Source organism: Zosterops lateralis (genome assembly GCF_965231275.1).
Source record: "Zosterops lateralis genome assembly, chromosome: 4".
Classification (NCBI taxonomy): Eukaryota; Metazoa; Chordata; class Aves; order Passeriformes; family Zosteropidae; genus Zosterops; species Zosterops lateralis.
The window spans coordinates 23,389,073-23,407,628 of record NC_139765.1 but is presented as its reverse complement, the minus strand read 5'-3'; the positions used below and the strand labels follow the sequence as shown (position 1 = coordinate 23,407,628).

The window sequence follows — 18,556 nt, the reverse complement described above, 5'->3', positions numbered from 1 at the left end:
CCTTTGCAAGTCTGAACTATCAGGCATCTGATAACCCCTGGATGTAAGACAGCAAACAGGGGAGAGCAGCAAGTCCTATGGACAGAAAGGGGTGAGGGAGGAGGGAGGCAACTAACTGGTTCTTTGCAGCTCTATCCAGATTTCCCTCTCATCTTCATGCACACAAAATATAATAAAAAACTAATAAGAATAAAAACTAAGCCCATGATGTACAAAAATGTGTTGACAGAGGGAGGAGGAAGGTGTCAGTTACTCAGTTCTCTGTCTTATCACCTTCATTAGCTTATAAATTATGTTCCTCTCCATCACTTCCTGCAGGGAGGAGGGACAATTCTTCTGCAGCCAATCAGCTGGGATGGGTTTTGGTTTATGCTGCTCTGGATCTTTTGGATAAGAGATGAAGGGAATGGGAGGAATTCCTCAGAGAGAGGAGGAATAAGAAATTCAGCAGCCACTGGCAGGAGTCACACAGGCTCCCTGAGATTTCACTTTATGGCGCTGACCCCCGCGTCGACGGCCTCCTCCTCCGACTTTTGACTGAAAAACAAGACTGACTTTAGTGCAAAGCAACCAACCCTTCAGCTGAGATATCAACACAGCAGGAATTCCAATTGATCACACACACATTCAGACAGCGGCAAGGTAGTTTTGACTGATCAGCTTTCTACCACTGCAGGAAGAAGATAAGGCAGGAGGGAAACAGACACACCATAAGGGAAGGAGGAGAGAGAGAGATGCACCATGAAGTTTTGCCCTTCAAGCTGGGAAGACTTTGATTTCCCAAGCTTCTAAATGCTTCACTCCCATGAGAGACAGTAGGTGCCATGGTGTTCAGCATACAGAAAATCAAGGCCTCAATCTCCCTTGACTTTGTGCAGAATTGAAGGAGAGCCCCCCACCCCTTCCCATGGCTCTCAGGCTCACCTGACTTTTCTCAACCTCAGCAAACCCACTATTTCTCTTTGAGAGCAGCCAAATACCTTATTGCCCTCACGGATGTGGGGCTCTTCATCCAGTGCAGGCTGAGGGAATGCAGCAAGGAGAGAGAGGAAGATGTAAGCAACAACAAAAGCAACTCAGAGTCTCGAGGAGGGATGAAAGAAAGAGCAAGCTGGGATCACTACTCACAACCACAGTGATGCTACAAAAAGACAGGCATGAGATGGAAGACTGCTGTGAAGCCCCAGGCACATGCAGAGGGAGAGAACCCCTGCCAGAGGGCCCCCTTTGATGAGCAGTCTGGCTCAAGAGGGTGAGATTTGACCATGGCAACTAATACAGCTAGAACTAAGAAGGGGAACACCCTATCATTTGGCAGGGTCAGTTCCTGAACCCTTCACTTCCTGGGGAAGTACCCTACAAGAAGACCTTTCCTCTATCAGTAATAAAGCTGATCAGTAGGCTCCCAAAGCCTGCAGTGAGAATAGAGTTTCCATTCCTTTCAGGCCAGAAAGACTAGGTAACCTCCATGGACAAGCTGAACTGAGAAGTCCTAACCAACAAAACAACCTGGATAAATTTCTCTAATGAGAAATTTAAAGCCTTTCCTCCTTCTTGGATGTCCCCAGCCTTGTTTTTCAACAGGGCAGATGACCTGTGCCTAATACTTAGGTTGTAATTTCTCTAGTGTAGGATATTCTACCTCTCATTTAGACATTGAAGACTCATTCTGTGACTGGTGGTTAGATGTTTCACTAGTTCAGCTGCTGGGTATATAGAGTCACTTCTTCACTGTGCACATGGTCAAAGCAGTGAAACAGGTTGCCAAGGGAGGTTGTGCAGTTTTCCTCTTTGGGAGGTTTTTAAGACATGACTGAATAAAGCCCTGAGCAACCTGGTCTGACCTCACAGCTAATCCTATTTAGAGCAGGAGGTTAAACTAGACACTTCCTGAGGTCCAACGTGAATTGTCCCAGTACCTAAGCTGCTGTCTGCTGGAAGGTCAGCCATGGAGTCATCCAGTCATCAGAGAATTATGATTCCTGCTGTGAGACTACTTATATTTCTATTTGTTTCTCTGGCAAGGTGAGTTCAAGGTATGAGGGGATAATTCCTGTGCTTTAGAGTGCCCTTCCTCCAACAGGTTAAACCAGGACACAAACAGCTAGGACAGACATGGTATTTTCCTCACTTACCAATGGTTGCAGGGCAGTAGGTGTCAGTGGTGCTGCAGCTGCTGAGAGGGCTTCATCCCCAGCTGTTGGGCCTCCAGTTGCTGTCCCAGCAGTGGGAACACCATCCTCTCGTTTCATAACAGCTCCCTTCTTTGTTGACTGCATCTTGATCTGCTGTGGCTTGGAGTTCATTGGTGAGTTATTGGTGGTCTGGAGTAGCTGCAAATTGCAAAGGGAGAGGCCAAACTCAGCATTAAACTAGCCAGGCTGATCTGGTGAGGTTCAATGCTGCTTTTTAACAAAAAGCCTCAGGAGAATTTGTTAAAATAACCATAAGGAGAAGAATGCAGCAGCAGCTGTTCAAAGAAACTTAGTCCTCTGATCTTCCACCTCACTTGGCTGAGGTGACACTCTAACCTACACAACAGGACTCATGGACCAGCTACAAGATATCAGAAAGAGACTAAGCCTTAAGAACCAGCGGCATATGGCTCAGTCCCTCCCTTTACATTTCCTCATTCACACCAGCTAAAGACCCACCACATAACAAAGCACAGCGGTCATCCTCGACGCAGGTCAGGGCTGATGCTTGTGGTTGAAGCACAGCCTCCTCCCTCAATTTTCCAGAGCTATCCAGATTCTCCTGCTGACCACTCAGTGTAAGAAGTAGCTAATGGGCAAAACGCAAGTGGGATTCGGCAGCCTTTACCTTAGTGATGGTACCCACAGCTTTGGTGCGGCCTTCCCGAAACACCAGCCGCTGGTCTATATGCAAATATTCTGGGGTTTTGATGAAGCGAAAGTGCACCGTGGCTTTGTCCCCTGTCCGCAGGCAGTCCTTGTCCATGCTGAGAATTGTGGCTGTCTGACGGATGCTGCCACAATGCACTGTGAATGTAAAGCAAAAAGGCTTTCAGCAGCCAGGCCCATTAGTGGAACAAGCTTCGGAGACACATCTGATCAAGCTCCTCACCCTACAGCAAAGACTGTAAGGGTCACGCAGTTGCCTTTGTTCCATCCCCAAAAAGAACATGCATAACAGCTGCCTTCAAATCGTGCCTATCCTGAAGCACCCTCAACAGAATCCTATGCACCAAGCAGCTGGGCTAGAGGGCAGGACCCAAAATTACTCTTTCCATCAGCATTTGAAAGTGGAGAATCTTTGCACCACGGAGATATAGCACAGGCAGACTCCAAGTACACTTGAGGGCAGAGATCTCCTTTTTACCTTATGGCTTCCCCCACTCTCCTCTGTAAGCGCCCTTCCTTCTCTCTTCCATAGTGCCGGGAACTATGGCATATATTCAGGATGTCAGAGACATCAGGAGCAAAGTTGTCTTAGGCTAAATCTGATAGAAACTGCTACCACTGGGAAACAAAGACAAACCAACATTGACATACATACCCATGGCCTGATATCGTGGGCTGATGGTGGTAGGGTGATGGAGCACCAGAATTTCTGCTTCAAACTCCCACGACGCTTGTGGATTCAGGCGGGGTGACACCATTACCATGCCTTTCCGGATGGAAGAACGCTTGATCTGAAAAGCAGAGACACAAAAACCCTCAGCATGATTCTCCAGGGAAGAAATCTGCTGCTCTGGTTGACTGCATCCAGCAGAATCCTAAGGGATTTAATAAATACTATCTCATGCCCAGCAAAAGGCAAAGCAAGAGCTGCGTAGCTGTATGTTATATATAGGCTATTATGTAAAGGTTGCAAAAAATCAAATTCAGCTGGAGTTTATAAGGAAGCTTTAGAGTACTGGAAATGCTGGACACTTGACACATTTATCTCACTGATCCTTTAAAAACAAAACATCCTGGTTGCACATTATCCAAGAAAATGTTTTCTCCAAAATCATGTCTGTTAATATAACATGATAAGCCTAAACACATGAAGTACAGTGAGCTTAAACTATATCCCCTTAAAATCAGTGCAGCTTCTATTGACAGAAATCTTTTGCAAGAGGAGTCATGTCAAATTTTGCTGATTTTTAAATCCCAAATCATGCAGCTGGTTCTACAAGCCAAGAGGAATACTGTAGATATGCTGTCCAGGCTACTAATTCAGTTCCAGCACAAAAGGAGACTTTTCTTGCAATACCTCCACTTTCTTAGATATCTCCAACATCATTATCTAGTGGCATTGCTATCTCCTGGCAGCTCCTAGGAGGAAAAAAAAAGGATGTGGAACCACAGAAGTTCTATGGGATTCCATTCCACTGCAAAGTGAGGCAGCTGATGTTTGTAGAAACAGCCTTACTGCAGCTGAACTCTGAGAACACTTGAAAATTAAGAAGGAAGTTCCTGTTCTGGGGGAGATCATCTCACCTTCTTCAAGGCAAAGGAGGCAGTCTGGCCTCCCCGCACCTCCTTGACAGGCATCCTTTTGCGGTGGATGGACTTGACAGCAATAGGGAGGAAGTTGCCAAGGGGATCTGGCCCTAGCAGCAGGGTGTCATTTAGCTTGATTAGACCTCTCAGTGTTGTCCCAGAGACAACTGTTCCTACACCCTAAGCCAAAAAAGAAAAAACAGTAATTTTGGTTACTCTACCAGGCCAGCAGAAGAGCTCTAGAACTCTCGTCTCTAGAGAAGATACCTTCTTCAGTCTAAAAGAGGGAACAGAATATTCTTCCAAATACCAGGCACCTTACCGGGACGGAGTAAGTATCATCTATCTGGAATTCTGCTGGCTCTTCTTCCCTGTAACTGGTCCGTGGAGACAAGAGATTAAGAAACATCTTCAGCAAATCTAGATTCTCTCCAGTAACATTTGAAATCTGGAAAATTGGGCACATCCTGTAAAGAAAAATTGTTGAAAATTGAGTTAGTTCATCTTCCTACCTGGCTTTCCACATGTAGGGAGACATCCAAAATCTTGGGACTAATTCAATACACAGTGCTATGAAGGGAGAGCCTGGCAAGCAGTCAGATGTACAACACCCCATGTTTGAAAACCTGCAACACTGCTTCTGCCTTCCAATGACATTTGGGAAAAGGTGTAAGATTCTGAAGGAAGGACTGAAGAAAACTGAATGCCCTGCCATCTTCTGCAGACTGCCCAGAAGCAGCCTCTCATTTCTGCCTCATAGAGGGGAACACAAGCAGGTTAACCTCAAATTCAACACAGTCTTATGGAATCAACACACCACATGGCAGATGAAACCTTCACACATCTAGACAATGGGACTCTCTGAATCTCCTCACCCAGTCTCCACATAGGATTGAAAGAAATTATTCTCCTCTACTCCCATTACCTCTCTGAGCTGAAGTTGGAGGCTGTTACAATGACATCATCCTTGCTCTGAACCAGCACGGGAATCTTCCTGCACCCTGGGGACTTCAGCAGTCGCTGTAACAGCTTCAGGGTTTCTTAAAGGGTGAAACGAATATTGTTAGGGCAGCATCTCCTGTCTTTACAAATCACTTTTGTAGGGTCTCTCTCCGAAGGGAGATGGGTGCTCTGGCCACAGATAAGACAGGAGAAGATGGCTAAAGGTGAGACTGTGAGTTTGCTGCAGCCCAGGCAGGACTTAGGAGCCATTCCATCTTCCATTTCATGCCAGCTAGCCTGCTGCCAAGTGACGCCATACATGAACAGACAGACAAGTTTGCAATGCTGTGGAGTAGATGTTTTATAGCTGTCTGTTAGTAGCTTTAAGCAGTTACAAGGTATTTCCTCTTTCTAGAAAGGATTTTTCATAGTGAATTAATTGAAAATCAGGACTCAGTGACAGAAATATTTGAGAATATGAGAATTGGAAATCAGTTTTGACTGAGCAAATCTCACTACATTTTCCCTGGCAGTCAACTTGCCATAAGAGGCTGGAGAAGCATGAAAGAGGTAAAGATTATCATCACAGACTAGGACAATGTGGGTAGACCATATTCAGAAATCAGTGTTTTGGGACAAATCTCATGGCTAACAATTTTTAGCTTTTGCCTCTTTTTTAACTTATTTTCTGAGCCTCATATCTAGCAGCCAGCAGGGGCATTACCTGATGCCCTAGCATCAACCTCCTACAAAGTGCCTGACAATAAATAAAGAAAAAACAGAAAAGGATACTAGGGGCTTAAAAGAGCAAGTAATTTATGTTCTACAACTGTCATGCAATTATATGGGGTTTTGTAAAAAAATGATTGCCTATGGGAAAGTAATATTCTGGATACAGAAACACAAACACCTAATCAGGCCATCTGCTCTTCACAGCTATACTTGAGTCAAATCCTGAGTCTATTTACTTTAAAAAGGGCATGTCAAGGGAGTAGCTTTCCTATGAGCAGCTCTTCTCATGCTGAGCCAAAGGTTCTTTCTTTCCAGTTATTTTCTTATGGTCAGGTCTTACATTTATTTGCCAAACATCTAGTATAGAGATATACAGATTATCTTCTGATCCCATGCATCTATTTGCCTGAAACATATCTAGGATTTTTATAGTAATAGAACAAGAGACAGTACCCTGATTCTCAGGACTGATTTATAAAAAAAACCCCATTGCTCCAATTAACCACAGCATGTTTCTGAAGGCGAAATGCTTAAAGAGAATTTTATAAGTGAGAATAGGTCACAGCCTGGAAGAACATCATGCATGGGTTAATGGGACACTGCTGGGGTTAGAGGTGCTGCTTTAACTCTGCTGAGAAAAAAATCACTAACCCATGCTACTTATTGCCATCCCTGCTTTTGTCTAGTCCTGCCTCCAATCCTGCTACCACAGCCGACACATGTAGCTGCTTTAAACCATGATTTATTAAGTGTTGGTTAGTTGTTCAGACAAGAGGAAGGAGCTGCTGTAGTTATGCCAGCATACCTGAGAAGTGCCTATGTGAGCAGGAGGTAACAAGCAGCTGCCCCTTCACTAACAGCAGCGGGAGATCAGGTCTGATCACAGCTTAAGATCACACTCAAACTGTGGGCAGGGAGGAAAGCAGCTTTCAAGAGAACTTTCAGACTTTTCCTCCAGGTTTAAATACCCAGAGAGGAAGCACAGTCCAAACCCCAACTGTATGCTGCTCTTCTTAGAGCTCAATTAAGCAAAACTTTGCAGCAAAACCTTTTGGGCTCAACTGAGTCCCCAGCATGTGATTTTGACACGGTGAGTATAAGTCAACCACCTGCAAAATGTGCAAGGGAAAAGGCTATATTTCTGGAAGGTGTTTAGGATGCAGTCAGAACCAGATGAAGCAGCTTTCTTCCGCAGTAATTCCTGAACCGAAGCAGAGGACAGAAACACATGGTAAAAAATGTACCAAAACAGCCCTGGAGAGAGCCTGTAAGACTCACCTTGCAGGATGTTGGCAGGGCACATGTCAATCTTGGTCACCACAACAAAGACAGGAACATTAAGTGCAAGCGCCAGGCCTAAGTGCTCCTTGGTCATTCCAACAATCCCAGCGTTACTCCCAACCTACACCACCAATGTAAAATACAGGGATGTCAATGTTCCTTCTGCAGTTAAGCTGGATTACAGAGAAGGCCTTGTGTCAGACATGCAGTAGAGTGTGATTAGATTGTAGATGTGCCACTGGGGCCGTATGACCAGACCCAGCTCATCTCAGATGTTGCTGGACACTGGCAGAGGACTGACTCATTTTACCCCAGTTTTAACAAGATTTTCTAAAATTCAGAAATTTTTCCATTTTCAAGAATCACAAACCTTGGGCCTGTCTGGGACTGACAGTCCTGGGGCACTTGCCTCACAGTACAGGACAGATAGCCACAGAGGCTTCTGCTCTCCTGCACTGTGAGATGCTGCCTCCCTCCAAAACCCCACAGACACTTTGCAACAGGAAAGAAGTCAAGGCTATTAAAGCTGTGAACAGCCCCACTCCAGCTGGTATGGTCCATCTTTCTGGCTACCTACCATAAGCATGCAGAAGTCAGGCAAGTGGCCAGTCATGCCAAAGACAGTGGTTTTCAGGTATTTTTCGTGACCAGCCAGGTCAATGAAAGTAATGACCTTGGTGGATTTCTCACAGATCTTTGTCCATTCCAAGCTGCCACCATGGCTGTCAGGTTTGTTCACCACGTTTCCCTCGCTGTCGAAGCCCAGAATGTCATTGCCCACACTGCTGGTGCGGCCTGACTCAATCTCGTGCTTGTGGCGGAAGAGCTTTTGCCGAGCAAAGCCCCGGCCGTTGTCTAACTCGCCGTGAGTCAAGACACCCAGCAAGGTGCTCTTCCCTGCATCCACATTGCCAACCACTGCTACCCTGAAGGGGAAAGGAAAAAGGAGCCTAGTAAAATATGGTATCTGAAGAAATGAACAAGTGATCAAAAAATTCCAAACATCACTGCTCCTGCAAATAACTAGATTTTGCTCCCTATCCTTCAAACAGAGATTAAAAAATGTTAGAGCTTCACAAGCAGAGCATAGATTCTTTTACAGTTATTAACTAACAGTGGCGACCCCAGACTCGGGACTGGGATATGGAAGACTGTGGAAACATGTCATTGGTGTCCAAAACATAGTAAACTGAATGTCACATTGCTTGATGCCACACAGAGTGTATCTATTCCAAATCCTTGTCCCTGCAATCCAACATAAACACCGTGGCAATTCAAAAGGAAGACTAAATCCCAACTTGGTCTAGAACATCTCTGCCTTTCTCACATTTCTCATGTTGTAACAGCACCAAGCACTAAGGAGAACACAAAAATTAAAATTGTGTTCCTAGAAAAGGATAAGCTAAAAAAAAGTGAAATATTTTAGGAGAAAGCCATGTCCTACAGCAAGCTCCATCTTTGACTCTGATCAGGCTATTATGGCTGTTGGCAAATGTTGGAAATCTTCTCCATCCAGGGGTGGGCAGACTCTCAAGTTATGCTATATAAGCTACTACATGTCCACTAAAAGGTGACTTGGATCATCACAGTCTTGGAACAGAACTGGATCCTTTGTCAAACTATTGTGTTCCAGCAGTGTGCATTTATATACACATATATACAGCCACATGTGCACGTGACTCCCCTCTGGCAACCCAGCACACAAAAGATGCCTCACAAAAACTGTGAGGCTATCACCCATAGAGCAACAGCCCTCTGCTAAACACAGGCAAATTTCCACCAACATTTTGCTCACAAAAAAGACAGCAACAACAACAAAAAGGCAATTTCATCAGCAAGGAGTGGTCAGGTTCGACTCCATTTGTTGGGTAGCTCAAACACCCAGACTTGAAGCAGCGTTGCTGGCTCAGCACCATGCACTGCTCACCCAGTAAAAATGCAGCTGAGCTGCTGACTAACCCTGCCTCCACCCGGCTCCTCACCTGACCTCCAGGAAGTCGTTGTCACCCACACGTTTCCGAACGAGGTAGTCGGACACCTTGCCCCTGGCCTCCTGGTGCTCCCTCAGGAGGATCACATCTGCCTCGATCTGTTCTGCCATGCTCTTCAACGTGGCATAGGACGCCTCCATGTCTGACTCACTCAGCCCATACTCAGTCCCATCTGGTGTGGCGTTGAGGAGACAAAGGGCAGTCAGTGAGCATCACCTTGCAACAGGCAGCAGCAACGTCATCCTGCCTGGGACCTTCACACCCGCTGGGATTTATATGTGGGTTGGAGATGCCAGCCATGTACACAGAATAAACACCCTTGGCCCGAAATAAAAAGGGATGGTCTTCACTCTAGGTCTTAAAAGACACTAGAAAAGCACCATCTTTCATCTAGAGGAGTTTTCTTCACAATTTTTAGAAATACATAGGGATTGGCAAGGACACATTTCTGTCTAATTCCCTTACTTCACCTGCTGAAGGTACTTTGTGTCCTTCAGTCAGATAAAGTAGCTCCTCTCACATTGCCAGAAAAGGTAAAACATTAACAAAAGAAAAGCTCTGAGTGAAGCATCACCACAATCAGCCAGTAAATGTGGGACCACTGTAAACAATCAGCTTGTTTTATAAAGCCACACCCCAAATACACATTTTCTGCAAGTCTGACCTGCACAGCAATTTCTTTAGACCCCATGTCCACCAGTTAAAAACAATGATTTTGGCATGTTTCACTGCCTTCATCCTAGCACTTGAAAGAAATGCTGACAGCACACGAGATTAGAAAAAAGCAAAGAAGCACTGCTTCCTCTGAGCAGCTCACCCAAGCAAAAGAGCTGACAGTCAGAGCATACGAGTGGCAACTATCTAGAAGGGTCGAGGCCACCACTGTCTCTTTCCCAATCCAGGTGGTGTGAAGGTGCACTGACTGGACCCCAGAATCTTCCCTGTGGGTAAAAAATGCTCACAAAACAACAGAACAACAAACAAAGGTGGAGAGCTACACTGCACCCAGATGACCAGAGTTATTGCCATGTGTACATGTTCATATGCATGGCTGACTCATCAACTGGTAAGCAGGAACTGCAGTTTGCATGAACTTATCAGCATTTTAATTACTGCCCAGCTCTAAAACTAGCAGAGTCACCGGATGATTTCCAGCCTTGCTCATAAGCTGGCTGAGACCGAGGAAAACTAGAACAAGCCTTGGGTTATAGGAGGGGAACGAGAAGTAGGGAACAGGACGGGGCAAGACCCAAGGGAGAAACAGAAAGGTCACTACTGGTGAACTAATAATCTTCCTGTAGCAGTCTTCAATTGCTTCTCAGTCAGCTGAGTTGGGTATCTGGATGATCAAAATTACAGATGCTGAAAGGGAGTGAGAAGGAGCGACAGTGGCAGGGATACCAAGATCCTTTCTCTGTTGAAAATATCCCCATCTTCCTCAACTACACTGCAACCCAAAATGAAGTCAGAAGTTTAACCTCATATTTTAAGAAATGAATGCCTACTTCTAAGTAAATCGTTGCAACAATCACCAGTTAACACTCTCACAAGGTATCCTAGAAGAGAAAGCAGGTACTAGCCTGACTAGCTAGATCTCCATTGCAGATGTGCTTATCCCAAACACCAAGGATACAGACTACATGTAGGAAGCTTGCTTGGAGGGAAGAGCATAATCCCTGTGATACTGGCTGCATAAACACTGGTCATCTAATTGTGGCTTCTCCTCTATTTGGCTGCTTCACAAAAGTCCAAGAAAACTCAAAAAGCACACAGTTCTGAGGTTACACAGCTCCCCCCTCCATTATTTCAGCCAACCGTGGCACAATTTCATATTCTTCCTCAAACACAGCAAGTGTCTGATCATGACAACTTCATATTCATTAGATATCCAGTATACTTGAAACATGCCTTTTGCCTTATGATAACCAAAACCAATTTTATATTCCGAAATTTCAATTTCAAAGCAAGGGCATGCTCAGTATTATTTTACAAAAATCAGATGCAAATATTCAAATTGCCAAAAAGAACAAAAATTTAATCCATGCTAACTGCTAAAATCTGCAAAGGCAAATGATTGCAGTCACACGCAAATTAATGTGACAATAAAGGTCTCACACTGAGCAAAGGAAAATCTTTCCCTCCACAGTAGACACATACTAACACAGAAAGTCAGCAGCATATGTTTTGGCTATATGAAGTATCTATAATACATTCCTGTGAGGTAAAAACATGTTATTTCCAATGGAGCAGTGAACAAAATCAGACAGAACAAGACCTTCACAGACATTGAGGACATCTGCACTAAACCTGTTACTGTAATTTTAGATTCTTTGTCTTTTCCTGGTGTGCTCAGACAATACATGCCTTATTTCCAAAAAATAATTTGCATGATTTTATTTAAAAAAAAAAAAAAAAAAAAAAAAAAAAAAAAAAAAGTTTAGCTCCACTACATGAGACAGTTGTTGGCAGGAATAAAAGAAAATAGAAAATAAGAAAAAAAGAAAAATATCACATATTCTGTTATATTTTATGGACACGTTATTCTAGAAAAGTAAGCATTACCTTCAGCAGTAGTCTAGTTAGATGAACCAGGCTTTTCTTAAAATTTTAATAATTTTTTGTTGTTTTGCTGGGGAAGCCATACTCACCTGATCCTTGTCCAATGACATAGATGGTCTCCCCACATCCCTCATCAATCCTCTCTGACATCTGCTGGAGCAAACTGTCATATTGCTCTGAAGTTGGACTCACCATCACCAGCTGGAAAAAAAGATTGCATATCCATTTGCAGACGTCAGGCAAACAGTTTCAAAACCAGCTTCAGTTACAAGCACAATCAATCTATGTGCTTTACTGAAAGAGAAGTACTCTTTTTCCAGGACCGCTTTGTGGCGGTTGTTTTGTTTTTTAAACCAGTTTTGCTGACAGCTATTTCCTTGTGCACTGCACAAGGTTGTTTGTCTGAGCTCAGAGTTCCTTTATGCAGGAACTTCAAAGCAAGTAAGAATACCAAGCATCTCATTTTGTTGTAACCAATGTTTAAAAGCCACATTTAAGTGAACACTCCAATATGTTTTCATTCAAGGAAAATAGAAAGAGGAGCAAGTATTTTCTCCCCAGAAATTCCTTAGCTGGGTACTTCACAGTCTCTGCTGCAAAGAGTGCTGCTGCTCCCCTGAAACATGACTGGACAGCCAGAGAAAGCCAACCAGACCTCACTGCAGAGAACACCTGGACACCAAAATCCTGAGCATCTCCTAAGTCTTTCACATATGTGATGTCCCCTTCTGTTTTCTAAGAGAGCAGAATAAAAGGAGAGAACATGAATAAGCATTATTTTCAAGTTTTAGGTACTTAACACTACAGTGCTGAGGGGCAAATATGCAAAGCAATTTGTACAAACACATCTGGAAGTTTCAGCAGTGGAGAGCTGCAGTTTTGTAGGCCAGCAGCTGTGCTACCAACAAACTTTGCAGCTACTGCAGTAATCAAACTTCTTTGCCCTTTCCCTGCAGGAACATCAAGAGAATGGAAAAATAAAACAGAAACAAAGCAGAAAATGATGACAAGAGAGTGCTTCAGGAATGAGTTTTCCTAGAACAGTATAGCACCATTACTGGCAGAAACCTGCACTGCTCACACAATACAGCTGAGGACACTTGCACAGGGCAGCCACAAAGGTGGCATGGCAGTGACAGACCAAGGAGACCTCCATCAGCCACTCTACCTCTCTCTGGCTGCCTCCATGGTTATAAATCTGTCCGTGGCTGAGCATCCCAGTACAGCAGCCTAATAGCTGTGACGATTGAGATACGCATTTCTATGAAAAAGGCACTTTTAGTAACAGTTATTAAAGGCTGACACACACCAAGAGCTCTATGGGTAGGCACACCTGTGCCAACACTCAGCGACATCACAGCTGTCCCTACATACACATCCCAAAATCACACCCAGAAAGAAGCACTTCCCTTCACCATGCACTGAGACTGAAAGCTGTGCTAAATTAGATGTTTGCCTAAAACATATGGTTTAGAGCAGTTAACAATAACATCCTCAAGTATGCCCAAAATTCTCTAACACAGCCTGACTTGCTTGTTAACACAATGTGTTTTCAAGGAGAAACTACCTTTACCACTATTACTAACACTATTACACACTTCATGAAGGCCTTTTTTCGGAAATCTAGAATGTAAAGTAACCCAATTCCCCACAAATAATGTTTAAGCAGCTTTCAAAACCATAGTGATGCATGCTGGAACACTGAAGCACAGACAGCAGGTGCAGGTTAGAAGTTTTAGGGCTGCCAAAGCAACTTTTTCCACAGATGTTAAGGGTCCCAGAGAGCAGGGATGTGTCTGCAAGGGCCAGACAGCAACAAGGGATACAATCACCTTCACGTGCCCCTTTTGGACACATGCCCTACCTAAGCCCTTCAACTACTTGGCATGGTTTGCAAAGGGTACCAAAGCACTCTGTTCTGCAGGGTGACGATCTTCCTATTTCATGCTATAAAAGAATGAGTTTTGCTTTTATTAGTTTTTCTTTCAGTTCTGTTTTCCTTTTAGTTTCATTTTCTTCTTGTGGGAAACCACTGGATGTAAACACATTGCGAGCAAAATCAGCAACTGTTGTGAGGCTTAACCAGGGCAGGAATGAAAGGCTGTGTTTTGATGTGTAGGGCTCATTTTGTTCTGCAAGTACTTTCAGGAATTCCTGGATGCACAGCCAGCAAGCTCACTCTTTAGGCCAGTGCATCAGCATAAGCCAGGGACTCAAGAAGATCTATTAAACAGGCTGTAACACACACAAAGATCAATAAAATAGCAGGGGCCACCAGGACCAGCCACACTAACTTCAGTTTCTTCAAGCCTCATTACACAGCTTTGTTTTTCTGAGTCCAAGTGCTTCAGCAGAGCGAACAGGCAGGGTGTCGTAAACAAGTACCAAGGCACTCAGCAGCTCATTGTACCCTTTCCTCACGTTGCCAGGCAGGAGGGCTGGGGGCCTCAAACAGCACCAGCTCACTCACATCAGCTCACAACACTGTTCCCCTACACTGCTGCTTTCACTGCCATGCAAAGGTGCTCCTGAAGAGTGTTCCAGTGGCAGACTGCCTCCAAAGTTTACTACAGGGACGATGAAGCCCACAGCTCATAGGACATAGTAAGTAGTGCAGTTTCCTGGATCACTGCAAGACTTGATGTGCTGTTTTGAAGACCTCTTCAGCTTCCTGGATGGAGAGAGCCTGTTCTCTGCCATGTCCTTCATCAAAGAGAAGCCCTCCACTTTGGCTTCTCTGTTTTTTTTTGCTTTTCATCTTTCAGCAACCACTCCATGCCTGCACTATGAATGCATGTTTTTAAGAGGTTTCCACAAAGTCAAAACATTCACTTTTGTTCTTTTCACTTTGTCAGGCACTGAGCAGTTATCAGTAGGAGCCATGCAGGTCTAGCAACCTCAGGTTTCCTATAGGGCAAAAAAAGGAACGACCAGTTATTATTTTATTAGGACAGCAGAACGAAACATAGCTCACAAGTTCAAAATGCCATCTCTCAAGTCCCTTCTCAATTCTGGGGAAAGATGGCTTTGTCTGCCTCCATGAGGCAGACAAGCTCTAATTATTAGGGGCAAACCGAATACTGTGTGGTATGTAGCGCTGTTCTTTATTGGAAAAACAGAGCCTGACACTTTGCATGGCTGGAAAGCCACCATCACCCATCAAGAAGCTGGGGGAAAGGCACCTTCTGTAATGTCATATTTTCTTCGCTATGCCCTGCAGACATACACTGTTCAGGTACTGTTATGTTCTGTTGTCAGTGTAGTTCTAATATAAGAATCAGCTTCACTAATAGCCCTGTGTGCTATGGTTTTTGACCTGAAAGTTGATTACTGCTGCAGTGCGGTGGCACTGAAGGGAAAACAAACACCTATTAAGATCAACATGATAATGAATTTGTGCTGATGAATGGAACTGCTTCCCTGACCAGCTGTCAAGGTGCACTTAATAACACAATCCCAAAGTGCTCCTCCGTAAAAAGAGCTCACCTACACACAGGGAAAAGACTGGGAGAAAAGTATTAACGTAGCCGGGGGTGGGTCAGAAGGACCAGGACAGAACTAGCAACTATCAAACAAACTGATTGCAGTGGGATTCCCCATTTTAAGTAGAGATTGGAGTGGAACAATTTAACTGGGAGGACAGAAAAGATGGGGTGGTGAGGAGGGGCAGTGTCAGGGAGGCGCAGGTTAGCTACTGCATTCTCACCATATGGGATTGCTGTTTTGAGCACACAGTGGGAGATTAACTTGGAAAGACAGAGCAGAGCTCACAGTTTTAGCCTCTCATCCAAGATGGGGATGAATGAAAAGTCTAGGGAAGAGACAGCAGGTGCACAATGCTGTATGGAAAAGTAAATTGTAATAAAGGTCAAAAAACATGCTTACCTACTACCTCCACAGCACCTGCAGATTTCTAGGGATTGAAGACAGACTGATACCACAAATGGGAGTTTGTGGGAGAAAAGCACTCTTCTCTCTTTGCCAGAGTTTTTGTCAAGTTCCTGGCTGTCAAGAATCAGTGATGCAGTCCTTGGCATCCTCCTTGACCCTCTTCCACAGCAGCCACATCCAAGACAAAGCACAGATCAATACTGGCATCCTGTATAAAAATCTTGTCCAGCTCATTAAGGCATGATCAACAGATACTACAGGTTTGATTTCTGTTCTTTACTATCTTACAAGACATCTTTGTAACATTTGTTTTAATACAGTACCTAATTTTAAAATATTCATTAAAAAAAAAAAAAAAAGCTCACATGTCCACAAACACAATTCCTCTCTCCTTTTCTCTGTGAATACAGGGCAATGAGTCCAGGACTCTAGAACAACTTAAAGTGGAATCATGAAGAGTAGAGATGACAGAAAACTAGGAGGAAACACCAACTATGCTGACTTCTGGATCACATAATTACAAGGGGACCAAATGAAGTTTTCAGGAGACTTTAGAGTGGGAGATAGCACCACAGTACACCAAACCTGTGGCAGCAAAAAGTATACAGTTAAAAAGATCAGCCAATCAGGAAAAAAAAAATACAAGACAGTGACAGAAGGCAGCTAATGTAGTCTGTGGCAGGCTCTGGCACACACGTATTATTATAATGTACCTTCTTGCAGGATGAAAGTGACAACCGGTTCTGACAGAAATAAGACCACCACGCAGTTTTGTCACTAGGATCCTAGAAAGGAGCTGCACAAGATGAACAAGCCTTTTCTGCATTGACTTAACCATGTTTATAAAAGCAAGGCACCCTTGTGACTGGGCTCTTGTGCTCAAAAGTTACAAGCCCTGACCTCCTTTTAAGATTGTGGAGAAAGTCCCAGGAACTAGTACAACTGGCAGCAGAGATAACTACAGAGACCCAGCGCGGAGGGCAAACGTCAGCGAGACATTGCAGCAGCTGACAGCTCCAAACCCTGCACTTCCTAAGGATGCTACACAGGCTGCGGGGCTGGCTATCCTCCCGGGCAGCCGAGGAGGGGAAGGCGGAGGGCGGAGCAGCCTAACAGCACCCTCCTGTCCCGGCCAGGGTACGGGACAACTTTAATACGACTCTCTCCGCCGCTTCCACACGGCACCGCTGGCTCTGTCGCCCTCCAGGTTATGCTGGGGCCGGGGGGGAGGGCACTCAGGGGAGCCTCCCGTCCCGGCGGAGGCAGGCGGGCCCCGGCCTCTCGCTCTCCAGAGGTCCGGGGAGCGGTCAGGTTCGGGAGGCAGTCCCCTGCACACGGCCGACCGGCAGGGAGGAGAGCAGCGGGGGCCCGGCGGGGCGACGGCGCTCGCCGCCGCCCGCCCCCCCACCGGGCCTACCTTACTGGTGAGGTCGATCTCGGGCTCGCCGTTGAGCGCCTCGCCGTCCTCGCCGCCGAAAGCTGCGCGGAGGGGACAGGCGGCCGCCACCCCGCGAGGCCGTCCACCCGGGGACCCGGGCTCCGGAGCGAACATACAGGCCGGCACCGGGGACCCCCCTGGAACCGGGGATCTGCTTCGCTCCGCCGCCGCCATCTTCCCTTCCCTGCCCGGCTCTCCGCCCCGGCACCGCCCCCGGGCCCGCCAAGGCGGCGCCCGCCAATCACCGGCGGTGCAGCAGCTAAATTTGCATGTTGCCATGGCGACGGTGGGTGGGGTAGTGGTTATTCATGAAGAGGCCACGCCTCCCCGAAGCGCGCGAAGCCAATGGGAGAAGCACTGCCAGCTCGGCTTGTTTTCTACACATACACACACACAACAGAGTCCGCTCGACGTGTCCGGGCCGGCTGCCCAATAGGAGAGCTGAGCCTCGTGACAAACAACCTTGAAAGCCAATCCAATAAGGCATCTCAAAGGCCTGAGTGGGACTAAGTTCTGCAACAGAGCCCGCCCTAGCGGGTGAGCATTCTCTCGCGCTAACCAATGAGAAATAGGAGATTTCACCGATAATTGTGTCAGCCAATGGAAGAGGGTGGGAGCGCGCCTGGTGTCCTGGCAATCCGCGGGACCTGCTGTCTCGGCCCGTCGTGCCGCTAGCTCCCGGGGCTCTCAAAGGATCCTGCCGCCTCTCCCGCCTCGGGCTCCCGACAGAAAACCCCTACGCCTGCTCCCCATGCGAGCCCACAGCAGCGTCCAGGCCGCCGGCGGGGGCCGCTAGGCAGGACGCCAGCGCCAAGGAGGAAACCCCTCTGGCTGAGGGGCTCTGCGGACTGGCAAGTAACCCCTGCACAGAGCAGCGGGGAAAACTGCCTGTCCTGGTCCTCCGCCTGGCCACACACACGCTTGTGGCACCACCGCCACAAGCGCCAACCCGTGGCACAGAACGAAGCCGAGGGAAAGTTTACGTTTGTTTCGCTTGCGCCCCGGCTCGTTTTACCGCCGACGTCGAGGAGGCGGGGCCGACGTCGGCGCGTGCGGGGGGCGGAGGGGCGCGCGCGCATGTGTGCGTGCATGCGTGCGCGCGCGCGCCAGAGTGGCGCGAGCGGGGCTGGCGCGCGCGTGCGCCGGCGCGGGGCGGCCCGAGGGGCCGAGCGGGCGGTGAGGAGGCGGCGGCGGCGGCGGCGGCGGCGGCCGGCCTGGCGGGGCCCCTCCAACTTCCACGAGGAAGGGTTAGACGGGAGCCTCTCCTCAGC

The 18,556-nt window shown here is 46.5% G+C and overlaps 1 protein-coding gene across 2 annotated transcripts; it reads right to left on the bottom strand.

The window, feature by feature from the left end:
* Window positions 1-422: 422 nt before the first annotated feature.
* Window positions 423-17,478, bottom strand: GTPBP1 (GTP binding protein 1). 2 transcript variants are annotated; one of them, XM_083859137.1, is made up of 12 exons: window positions 17,265-17,478; window positions 12,046-12,157; window positions 9,389-9,569; window positions 7,984-8,332; window positions 7,404-7,527; window positions 5,377-5,491; window positions 4,774-4,918; window positions 4,449-4,631; window positions 3,520-3,655; window positions 2,824-3,002; window positions 2,136-2,333; window positions 423-537 (listed from the first exon to the last, which is right to left on the bottom strand). In XM_083859137.1, exons 1-12 carry the CDS (start codon window positions 17,457-17,459, stop codon window positions 445-447), a joined length of 2,010 nt encoding a protein of 669 aa, XP_083715263.1. In that variant the 5' UTR covers window positions 17,460-17,478; the 3' UTR covers window positions 423-444. The 2 variants fall into 2 exon arrangements, with proteins under 2 accessions (XP_083715263.1, XP_083715264.1); XM_083859138.1 differs by lacking the exon at window positions 17,265-17,478 and adding an exon at window positions 13,821-13,839.
* Window positions 17,479-18,556: the final 1,078 nt, after the last annotated feature.